Here is an 11,327-nt window from a genome sequence, read left to right as displayed (position 1 = left end):
AATCTTCTATTGGTTCCAGTAGTTTTCTTTTGGATTCTTTGAGGTTTTCTGTGTGTAAGATCATATCATCTGCAAATAGAGATACTTTTACTTCTTCCTTACCAGTTTGGATGCCCTTTATTTCTTTTTCTATCCTAATTTCTCTGGCTAGGACCTTTAGCACAATGTTGAATAAGGGTGGTGATAAACGCATCCTTGTCAGAACTACACTTCTCAGGGTCCCCATGACTTCCATGATACCAAAGCTAGTGGGCAGTTCTCAGTCCTTATTTTGTTGGACTTCTCAACAGCAGAGGATACAGTTGACCACTTCTTTCTTTTGAAGACCTTCTTTTGTACGTGGGATGCCACTTGCTCTTTGTTTTCCTTCTCTTCTGTAGCCTCTTTTTCTGTCTCCCCTGCTAGACTCCTCCTTCTCTCTCAGACCTCTGTAGGTCAGCAGGCCCCAGGTTTCTTCGCCATGTACGTTCTCCCTGGGTGATCTCATCCAGTCTTCCAAAAGCTGATCTTTCCAGTTTTGGCAGTAGTTGGCTGCCTACTCCATATCTCCACTTGGAAGTATGATGGACACCTTAAATGGACTATGTCCAAAACTGAACTCTTGATTTCTAGCCCCTGAACCTCTTTCTCCCTATCTCACCTTCCTTACCACTGTTCACTCAGTTTACTCCGGTCAAAAAGTCTGGGAGTTGGCTGTGATGCCTTTTCTCTTGGTTCTCACCTCCAGCCTATCACCAGTCTTCCCGGCTCGCCTCACCCATCCCATTCCCCCCAGGTGGAGTTTATGCCAGCTCCTTCTTGAATTTTTATAGTCTTCCCCTGAGTGGGTTTTCTTCTTCCTCTCTTGCTTGTCCCCTGCACACAGCATCCAGAATGATGCTTGTAAGACTTAGGGTAGGTGATATCAAGGTCCTACTCAAAACCCTCTAACAGTTTTCTGTCAACTTCCACTACTTGTGTCTCAGTCTTCATCTGCTGCCACACCTCCCTTCGCACACTGTCTCCAATGGCATACGCTTTCTTCTGGAACACACCTAGCTCTTCCCTGCCTCAGGGGTTTTACATTTGATATGCCTGCTGGTCCCATTGCCTGGGAAGCTCCTCCTCCAGATCTTCATGTGGCCAGCTCCTTCTCCTAGATCTTCTTTTAAATTCAGCTGATTTCTTTCAGAGCCAACCAGGACTTTGTATTAGTGTGTGCATCCCCACGTCTCTTGTGTCATCACTATGTGCCTGGCACTTAAGTGTTTAATGAGCATTTGGTGAATGAGTGAATGATTAGGTCATCAGTTACTTCCAAAGACTCTATTTTATGATAGTAGTAACATTCTCTCTCTCTCTTCTTCAGGTACATTACCTGTGCTGAATACACTCACTTCTATGGTGGCAAGAAGCCAGGTAAGGCATGAAATCTTTCTACTCCCTCTGGGAGGAGGGATTAAGGAATGATCTTGAAACTGTGCAGTGAGCCTGTAAAAATTAAGAACATAGAAACTACAGTAGACAAATAGGCTGGGGACATAGTTCACAAAAGAACATATAGCTAAACGTGGGAAAATGTTTAATCTCAGTGGTAATTTTTCTTTCCTTTTTTTTTTTTATTGTACTTTAGATGAAGGTTTGCAGAGCAAAGTAGTTTCTCATTAAACAATTAATACACATACTGTTTTGTGACATTGGTTGCCAACCCCATGATATGTCAACACTCTTTCGTTCTCAACCTTGAGTTCCCCATTACCAGCTTCCTGTCCCCTCCTGCCTTCTCTTCTTTGCCTCTGGGCTTGTGTGCCCACTGAGTCTTGTTTTGTTTTATGGCCTGTGTAATCTTTGGCTGAAGAGTGAACCTCAGGCGTGACTTCAGTACTGAGTTAAAAGGGTGTCTGGGGGCAATACCCTTGGGGTTTCTCTAGTTTGTGTCAGACCAGTAACTCTGGTCTTTTTTTTGTGAGTTAGAATTTTGTTCTGCATTTTTCTCCAGCTCTGTCTATAACTCTCTGTTTTTATCCCTGTCAGAGTAGTTGGTGGTGGTACCGGGTACCATCTATCTGTGCTGGACTCCAGTCTGGTGGAAACTGTGGTAGTTGTGGTCCATTAGTCCTTTGGACTAATCTTTCTGTTGCGTCTTTGGTTTTCTTCATTCTCCCTTGCTCCGGATGGGGTGAGACCAGTGGAGTATCTTAGATGGCTACTCACAAGCTTTTAAGACCCCAGACGGTACTCACCAAAGTAGGATGTAGAACATTTTCTTTATAAACTATGTTATGCCAGTTGAGCTAGATGTTCCCCAAGACCATGGTCCCCGGCCCTCATCCCAGTAATTCGGTCCCTCAGGGAGTTTGGATATGTCTGTGAAGCCAGTGTAAGCTGAATATAGAAGGTAGGTAGAGCAGAGCAGGCAGTGTCCTCTTGCCCTTCCTTCCCACCTGGCCCTGGGTTCTTCTCCCACCTACCTCTCCTTGGAGCTCATTCTGGGAAGTGACCCAGCCTGGAGAATCAAGGAAGGCTTCTGGAGAAGGAAACTGCTAAGTTGAGCCTGAAGGACAGGACAAAGTAGCAGGTGAGTGGACAGAAACAGGCCTTATGCGGGACCCACTGACCAGCCGGACGACCTTGAGCAAAATTCTTGATCCACTGGGGCTTGAGACTTCTCCTATGTCAAATGGGCATAGGAGGTTGTTATGGATTGAACTGTGTTCCCCAAAATGTTTTAGAGTCCTAACCCCTATACCTGTGGATGTAATCCCATTTGGAAATAGGATTTTCTTTGTTATGTTAATGAGGCCATGTCAGTATAGGGTGTATCCTAAACCTATCATTCTTGAGAAGCAGAGACAAGTGAACACAAATGGGGAAAGACATGTGCCATGCCAGGATCATCAAGGACCCGAGGAACGCAAGGGCTGCAGAAACTGAAAGAGACAAGGATCTTCTCCCAGAGCCGCAGAGAGTCTTCCCCTAGAACCCAAACCCATTGCCGTCGAGTCATTTCCAACTCATGGTGACCCTAAAGGACAGAGTATAATTACCCCATAGAGTTTCCAAGGAGCACCTGGTGGATTTGAACTGCCAACCTTTTGGTTAACAGACGTAGCTCTTAACCACTACGTCACCAGGGTTTCCTACTAGTGCCCTGAATTCAGACTTTTTGCCTCCTGAACTGTGAGAAAATACATTTCTTTAAAGCCATGATTTGTGGTATTTCTTTTAATAGCAGCACTAGCTAACTGAGACAGAGATTCAAATAAGAATATATGGCTTGCACTTAGCACTGAGCAAGACAAATGGTAGGTACCTGGTCCACAGTGGGGTCTGCTGTCTTTGTATCAGGAGAAGTGCTGCCAGGGGGAAGAGCACATACAAAGGCCTAGGGGTAAACAAGAGCCAGAGGGATTCTTCGGGCATCTGTAAGAAGCTTGCAGGGGCCAAGGCAAAGCCATGGACGGAAGCTGGGAATTTACACAGAACTCTATGCAGTTCTTACCCGACGCCTGGCCTCGGGCCACAAAGTCTCCCATGTTCTCCAACCCTGGGAGACTGTGGCTATCAATATGTCCATGGTGCAGAGGCTTGGAGAAGTGATAACCTGCTGTGGTCACCCAGATAAAGCGTGGAAGAGCCCGGAAGGAAACTCAGGTCTCTCCAACCCTTTCCACCTGTCACGAGGCATCCCACCTCATTGAACCCTCACACAACACAATGGAGTCTCCAAGTGGAAAGGGAACTCTCCCTGGCCGCACAGCCTTGAGTGGGCTGCACTATTAGCCCATTTTACAGATAAGGGCATAGAAGTGACACAGGAAGCTGAAGGGCTGTTGGACTCCAGAGGCTCACAGATCTCACCACCAGACCACACTGCCCCTTGGAGGGATATGGAAGATTCTCTGACCTTGCTATCTCCGGGGAGGTGACACAGAGACTGGGCTGAGCACACAGGGGCCTTGGGCTTTACCTTGCCAGTAAACAGACCAGACCGAAGGGTGGAGTGGGCCCTCATGGTGAGCCAGAGGGGCACAGCAGTTCTGTTTTCTCACCTCCTTCCCTCCTTTCTGACTGGCAGTTCCCACTCAGGACTCCGTTTGACTCCCCTCTCCTTCCGCAACTCCAAATGTGAGGCTCCTTTCTATGAGAAAGCCTTGGGGCGGATGGGGTCAGAGTGCCCAGGGACGTTGTAGGCAGAATTTGCAGGTTTGAATCCCTACTCAGCTACTTCTGTACACGTGGAGAGCACCGTATCTCTCTGAGCTTCCTTGCAGGACATACAAAGATGAATCAAGAACAGGCAGGTCAGGGTTTCAGGCACCCTTCCCAGACTACAGGAAGGACAAGGGCTCTCCAAATGCACCCACCCCAAACACCCTCCTTAGTGAGGGGCCTCAGGTGGGGGCATTATCCTGCTGTGCAGGCCAAACATGCCACTTGAACTCTGTCCCCACCCCAGGCAGGGCCAGCCCCAGTCAGCTCACACTCTAGCCATGATCTTCAGCCACAAGGCCCCTTTCTCCAGGTCCCAGAGGATGCGTCAGGGGCTTCCCACTGAGCACCTCAGCCTGGAAGGGATTGCACACTGCTTGGGAGTGTGCCTGGAAGAGGTGACAAGGGACATGGTTCCAGGAGCAGGAAAAGGGGGAGCCAGAGGGCAGAGACCCCGGGCATCCCAGGAGGGAAACTGGCCGGGTTGAGCCTGGGTGCAGGTAGCGCCGCCCGCGGTGATGGGGCAGACCCGCCCAGAGGCGGAAGGGGCGCGCGGAGACCCACAGGGGGCGCCGGAAGAGGCGCGCGGGGCAGTTGGCTGCGGCCCGGGCGGTGGCCGTTGGTGAGCGGCGGCCTGGGCCAGGTGAGGTCACACTTCTGGCCAGGCCGCGGCCACCATGACCAAGGACTATCCCAACCCCTTGGGGGGCGGCCGCGCATCACCCAAGAAGCCGGGTAGCCCGGGCCCGGCGGCGGCGGTGCTGGAAGAGCAGAGGCGAGAACTGGAGAAGCTGCGGGCCGAGCTGGAGGCGGAGCGGGCGCGCGGACGAGCGGAACGGCGACGCTTCGCCGCCCAGGAGCGCCAGCTGCGAGAGGCGGGCGAGCGGCAGCGGCAGCAGCTGGTGGACCACCTGCGCTCCAAGTGGGAGGCGCAGCGCGGCCGGGAGCTGCGGAAGCTGCAGGAGGCAGTGCTGCGAGAGCGCGAGGCCGAGATCCGGCAGCTGCTGCGCTGGAAGGAGGCCGAGATGCGGCAGCTGCAGCAGCTGCTGCATCGCGAGCGCGACGGCGTCGTGCGCCAGGCCCGGGAGCTGCAGCGTCAGCTGGCCGAGGAGCTGGTGAACCGCGGCCACTGCGGCCGCGCGAGGGCGCCCGAGGTGGCAGCCGCACAGTGCCGCTGTCGCCTGCAAGACGTGCTGGCGCAGCTGCGCTGGGAGACAGACAGCGAGCAGGCCGCGCGCATACGCTACCTGCAGGCGGCGCTAGACGTAGAGCGCCAGCTCTTCCTCAAGTACATTCTAGAGCACTTCCGCTGGCGCCCCGCTTTGTCTGCGACCCCCGGCCCCCAGGCCGTGCGTGTCTCGGAAGAACCGCCGCCCAAGGCCGCCAGCCGCCGCCCAGAGCCGACCTGTCGACGAGGATCCCTCCACAGCTTGAGCACCGGCACCTGCGTGCGCTCCCGCTCCCTCGACTTGGTGCCCACCGCACGCTCCAGCTCCTCCGACCGCCTGCTCCCCACGCGCGCGAGCTCCGTCGACTCCCTGGCCCCCGCCCAATGCCGCTCGTTCGACAGCACCCGGAGTCGTCCCAAGGGCTCCGAAGCCGAAGAGCTGACCTCCTGCTTGCCAAATGCCTCCATTCCAGGCTCCCCAAGCCCCCCGCCGCCGCCGCCGCCGCCGCCACCACCACCACCACCACCACCATCACCACCACCGCCACCACCACCGCCCCTGCCCGCTCCCCTGCCACCGTCGGAGCACAGAAAAGCTAGCGACCCGAGAGGCGGAGAAGGCTCGGGGAGCCAGCCCTGCGAGGCCCTGACCCCCTCGCTGGGCTTGGACTATCCCGCGCTGGTGAAGAGGAACTCGGAGTTGGCCGAGGCGCTGCAGGTGCTGGCCAGCCGCTGCTCGGTCCTGAGCGAGGAGAACAGCCAGTTGCGGCGCGCCGGCTTCCCCAACGAGGCGGACGAGAAGGTTAAGCGGCTAAAGATGAAGAACGCGAAACTGACCGGCCTGGCGCAGCGCCTAGAGGACCGCGCCCGCAAGCTGCAGGAAACCAACCTGCTGGCGGTGAGCGCGCCGGTGCCCGGTGAGAGCCGCGCAGACCTGGAGCTGTGCCAGGCCTTCGTGCGCCAGCGCACCCGGGACCTGGCGGAACAGGCGAGCGCGCTACAAGCCAAGGACAAGCAGATCGAGGAGCTGCGGCAGGAGTGCCACCAGCTGCAGGCACGCTTCGCCTCGGGCCTCGGCAACGCCCCGCTCCCTGGAGGGGGCTCCCCTGGCACGCAGTGGCTCAACGTCAGCGACTTGGACCGGCTGCTGCGCGAATCCCAGCGGGAGGTGTTGCGCCTGCAGAGGCAGTTGACCGTGCAGCGGGGCCAGGGTGGCGCCCGCGCGGAGGCGGGCGGCCAGAGCGCACCCTGCGACGAGGCGCTTCGCCAGGTGCAGGAGCTGGAGTGCGAGCTGGGCGCGCGGCGGCGCGAGTGCAAGGAGCTGGGCGCGCAGGCCGCAGCGGCGCGGCGACGAGGTGACGAGGCCGAGGCGCAGCTGCAGGCAGCGCTGCGCAAGGGCGCTTGGCTGGCAGAGGAGAACGCACGGCTGCAGGCCCAGGCCGACTGGGTGCGGAAGGTGGAGGCGGAGAACAGCGACGTGCTTGGGCAGCTGGGCCGCGCGTGCCAGGAGCGCGACACCGCAGGCCTGCTGGCGGAGCAGCTGCTTCAGCAGGCGGCGCGCGGGCAGGACAGGCAGCAGCAGCTGCAGCACGACCTGCGGAATGCCCTGCGGGACCTCCAGGCTGCCCAGGAGGAGATTTGGGCATTGCAGTGTCAGCCCCGAGAGGCCACCCAAGTCCCTAAGTCCCCAGCCTGGGGCACCAGAAGGCCCAAGTTCCAACAAGGGCTTGAAGACCAAGCACTGTCCCAGCCCAGCAGGGACAAGCAGATGAGGGAAGCCTCACTGACAGAGAGCCAATTTGCCCTTGGGGAGCCAGCCAGTGCTCCCCACGTACCAGCCGGAGTCCCTGCAGACTGGCCTCCAGACTCTAGGCCCCAGGCCAAGAAAGCCAGCTCTAACTCCTCCTCAGAGATGGAGTCCATGTGGGCCACTGTGCCGTCCTGCCCTAATCTGGACTTGGACACAGCAAGCGAGGTGGATGACCTGGAGCTGGACAATGTGTCCCCGACCTTGGACATGGGGGTCTTAGAGGCCCCCACCACCACAAAGGTCAAGATCTTCCTGGCCCGGTATAGCTACAACCCATTTGAGGGGCCCAATGAGCACCCTGAGGGGGAGCTGCCCCTCACAGCTGGAGACTACGTCTACATCTTTGGCGACATGGATGAGGATGGCTTCTATAAGGGGGAGCTTGAGGATGGCCGGCAGGGGCTTGTGCCCTCCAACCTGGTGGAGCAGGTCCTGGACAGTGACATTCTGGGCTGCCTCCCCTCCAAGTCCCCCAACCTTGACCCCATTCTGCTCCCGGCCAGACAGAGCAAAGCTTCACAGGAAGACACTAGTCTCAGCTTCTTACCAGGGAAAACCCATGCTGCAGCCGACAGGGGGTCACACCCGGTGGCTAATGCGGGCTCCAAGACAGAAGTGGCAGTGGAGATCTTGGATACAAAGATGGAAGCCCGCCGGCTGGGCTTGCTGCAGAGTGTAGAGGAGCAGGGCTTCTCCAGAGCCCTTCTAGGGGCCAGGGGGCCCCTCTGTGTGGCCCCCATGCAACTAGGGCTGCAGAATGTCAGATCCACATCTGTCGAGATCACCTGGGTCTGCAGCAGCAGCAGCCACCCCCACATGGTGTACCTCGATGACCAGGAGCATGCACTGACCCCAGCAGGTGTGAGCTGCTACACCTTCCACAGCCTGCATCCCGCCACCAGATACCAGGTGCGGGTGGAGGTACGACTGCCGTGGGACTTGCTGCAGGTGCACTGGGAAACCATGTCCTCCACCATCACCTTTGCCACACCCTTGGCTGGACCCCCTGACCCTCCACTGGATGTACTGGTGGAGCACCACTCGTTGCCAGGCCTCCTGGTGGTCAGCTGGCTTCCTGTGACCATCAACTCAGCTGGGTCCTCAAACGGTGTCCAAGTCACGGGCTATGCTGTGTATGCTGATGGGCTCAAGGTTGCAGAAGTGGCTGATGCCACTGCTGGGAGCACCCTGCTGGACTTTTCTCTACAAGTACCTTTGACGTGCCAGAAGGTCTCAGTGAGAACCATGTCCCTTTGTGGTGAGTCCCTGGATTCGGTGCCGGCCCAAATTCCGGAGGACTGTTTCACATGTCACCAATTGACGGAGACCTCTCCCTTTGGCTATACCTTTGGCGACCCATCCACCTGCAGAGTCACCTTCCCTGTCTGCCCCCAGAAGCCAGCGCTGGCTCCTCTGAGTGCCAAGGCCAACCCCCATGCCCCTAGAAGCTGTGGGGAGCCCCAGGCAGAGTTTCTAGAAGCATTCCCTGAAGAACCCCCAGGGAAGTGGTCCCCAGTGCCCACCCTGAGTTCAGAAGGAGAGTATCCAAGTTCGGGGGCTGGCAGCCAAGCCCAGGGGATCCCAGAGGCCTGGGAGGTCTGCAGGAAGGACCTGCTCTTCCCAAAGAGTATCCAGGACCACAGGCAACCACTACCTGGCAGCCAGTCTGCAGGGGAAGAAAACCACTACCAGGACGTGGGCACCAGCAAAAGCCCCGCTCCAGGACTCGTCCATCCTTCACCCGAGTGTGGGCCCGTGAAAGTGCCCTGTCAGTGCAAGGCTTCCCTGGAGAAGGCCCTCAGGCAAAAGCAGGATGCTCAAGTGTCTGGCCCTGCCCAGCAGGGCCCCAGCCAGCAGTATGTATCTGACTGCCACAAAATGTTGGCAGAAGAGACAGAAGTGTGCTTCCATGTGTGGGGCACGGAGCGGCAAGGGCAGAGGGAGTTGCTCAGGGCCCAGAGTGGGCGAGGACAGGCATTTGGGGGCAAGCAAGAGAGTCAGGTCCATGAGCCGAACTCGGTGCTGTGTCCAACTCTGTCCAGCAAAGTCATCAAGATGTCTAGGGTTTATCCCACATGGCTGGGGCAGGAGTCGGACATTCTGGCCAGGGTCTTCATGGCCCTCTTTGATTATGACCCCCTGGTGATGTCTGTCAGCCCCCAGGCTGCAGAGGAGGAGCTGGCCTTCCAGAAAGGGCAGCTACTGAGGGTGTGGGGGTCTCCAGACCCCAAGGGCTTCTACCGTGGTGAGTACGGTGGACAGGTGGGCAACATCCCTGGGCACCTGGTGGCAGAGGCAAAGGTGGGCAGGGAGTGGACCAATGGGAGGTGGCATCTGCCGGCTCAAGGGCACTTGAGCTCTGTGGCCTCCCTGGAAGACGTTGGGGGGCTCACTGGCCACCAGAGCTCCTTCTCCACGGCCCAAGGGAATACCAAGAGATCCCCACTGTGGACTCCAAAGACCATGATGGCCGCTCAGGACTATGACCCCAGAGACAGGCAAGCAGGGGGCCGGGCAAAGGGCAAGCTGTCTCTGAGGGCAGGGGACATGGTCACAGTCTATGGGCCTGTGGATGACCAGGGATTCTACTATGGGGAGTCAGGAGGCCACCGGGGCCTCGTCCCAGCCCACCTCCTGGATCACATGTCCTTCCACGCAGAGTGAGTAAGCGATCCAGCCGGAGTAGAGCTTCTGGCCCCCCACCTCCAGCCCAAGAAGACAGCAAGCACTGGGACCTTCACACCCCCACCCCCATAGTCTCCATCAGCAGCATCTGCCCCAAGTGCCACGGTTCGAACTGATGGCACCATGACGTGTCCCCTCGCTCCTGAGAGTGGCAGGGCTTAGGTCTAAGTCTAGTTGTTTCCAAAAGAAAACAAAACTCGAAGCCCCAAGAGTCTGTTGGACTGTTATAGAGTCGTAGGTAACAATAATAGGTATTTTAAGAGGTGCCTTTTTCTGTGGTCAATATGTGTTTTCTTGAGGAGTTTGACATTATTCATCCATTTCCTTGTATGAAAGTCTCAAGAAAAGTCTACATCTTAAAAAAAAAAGTGATTAGAATGTTATTTTCCTATCTCATGTTCAGCCCCTCATTAAAATGTTCACAGAGAAAAAATAATATTTTAGAAGTTAAAACACAAAGGAAACACAAGCCTACCTTCCCCGCCATCTCTCTTCTGTCCGGGGGCCTGGCTAGGGAGCACAGGGCACCCCTGGACCCTTTGGGGTGAGCCCAGCTCGGGGTCTGCCAGCCAGCCGGGCAGCAGAGGGTGTGGCCGCCAGCTGCGCTGAGAGGCAGGCCCCGAGGTTCAGCAGGGCAAGGCCTCCTTGAGTGCATCCGTGGGCTGGTTGCGTCACTGTGAGCCCTTGGTGGCAGGAAGGGTGGACGTCTCTGGCTGGTGATCCACTCCACATGGCTTTAATGGCTGCCATTTTCCCCCAGGAGCTTCGGAGGGCCCCTCCCAGGAGGGCATATCCTTCTTTGCCCCATTTTATAGGTGAGCCACCTGAGGCTCAGAGGAGCTCCCCTTGTCAAAGGTCACAGAGCTTGGGAGTTGCCTTCCCTCATGGTCTTCCTAGGCCCTCTGGGAGGGTGGGGATGGGAGGTCCAAGCAGACGCATCATCTGTCCTGGCTTCTGTTCGATGCCCAGCAACGATGTCAGGAAGGGCATTTCTGAGCGGCGCAGTTCCTGGCTTAGTTATGAAGGGGACTGCTAAGAAGGCTGCTGACTCAGCGATGGGTCCCCATGGAGGGTTTCTAAAGACCTTGGGTGTGTGTGCCCAGTGTCCCCAGCTCCAACAAGGAGGCTGCCCACAGCTTGCCCTGTACTGGGCACCCTGGAGTCACTGTGTGATCCCCAGATCCTTGCCTTAGCCTCTGGGCGGAGGCATGGGGGCGCCCAGCAGGGATTGGGCTGACAACTCTGGTGGCCATGCCCTCTTTGGAGTCCTGCCTTTGGGCTGCATCTGCACTTACAAAGGCAGTATGGGAAGCCAGCATTTTTCCCACAGCCAGCCCCCTGGGGGAAGGGACAGGAAGGACTGGAGCACAGCCTGGTCTGCGGGAAGTTGGTGGATTGAGTCCCAAGAATTCCACCACACTGTCCCTGGGGCTCAAGTTGGGAACATGGAAGGGGCAGGACCAAGGGGTGTTT

General features: G+C 57.0%; 1 protein-coding gene across 1 annotated transcript; it reads left to right on the top strand.

Annotated features, from left to right (window-relative positions):
* Positions 1-4,868: 4,868 nt before the first annotated feature.
* LOC101351530 (RIMS-binding protein 3C) lies at positions 4,869-9,833 on the top strand. Its single transcript, XM_023740541.1, has 2 exons — positions 4,869-9,533; positions 9,573-9,833. The coding sequence occupies exons 1-2, from the start codon at positions 4,869-4,871 to the stop codon at positions 9,831-9,833; spliced, it is 4,926 nt and encodes a 1,641-aa protein (XP_023596309.1).
* Positions 9,834-11,327: the final 1,494 nt, after the last annotated feature.

The sequence above is a fragment of the Trichechus manatus genome, unplaced genomic scaffold, assembly GCF_000243295.1.
Source record: "Trichechus manatus latirostris isolate Lorelei unplaced genomic scaffold, TriManLat1.0 scaffold00157, whole genome shotgun sequence".
Lineage (NCBI taxonomy): Eukaryota > Metazoa > Chordata > Mammalia > Sirenia > Trichechidae > Trichechus > Trichechus manatus.
This window is presented reverse-complemented; position numbering and strand designations above follow the sequence as displayed.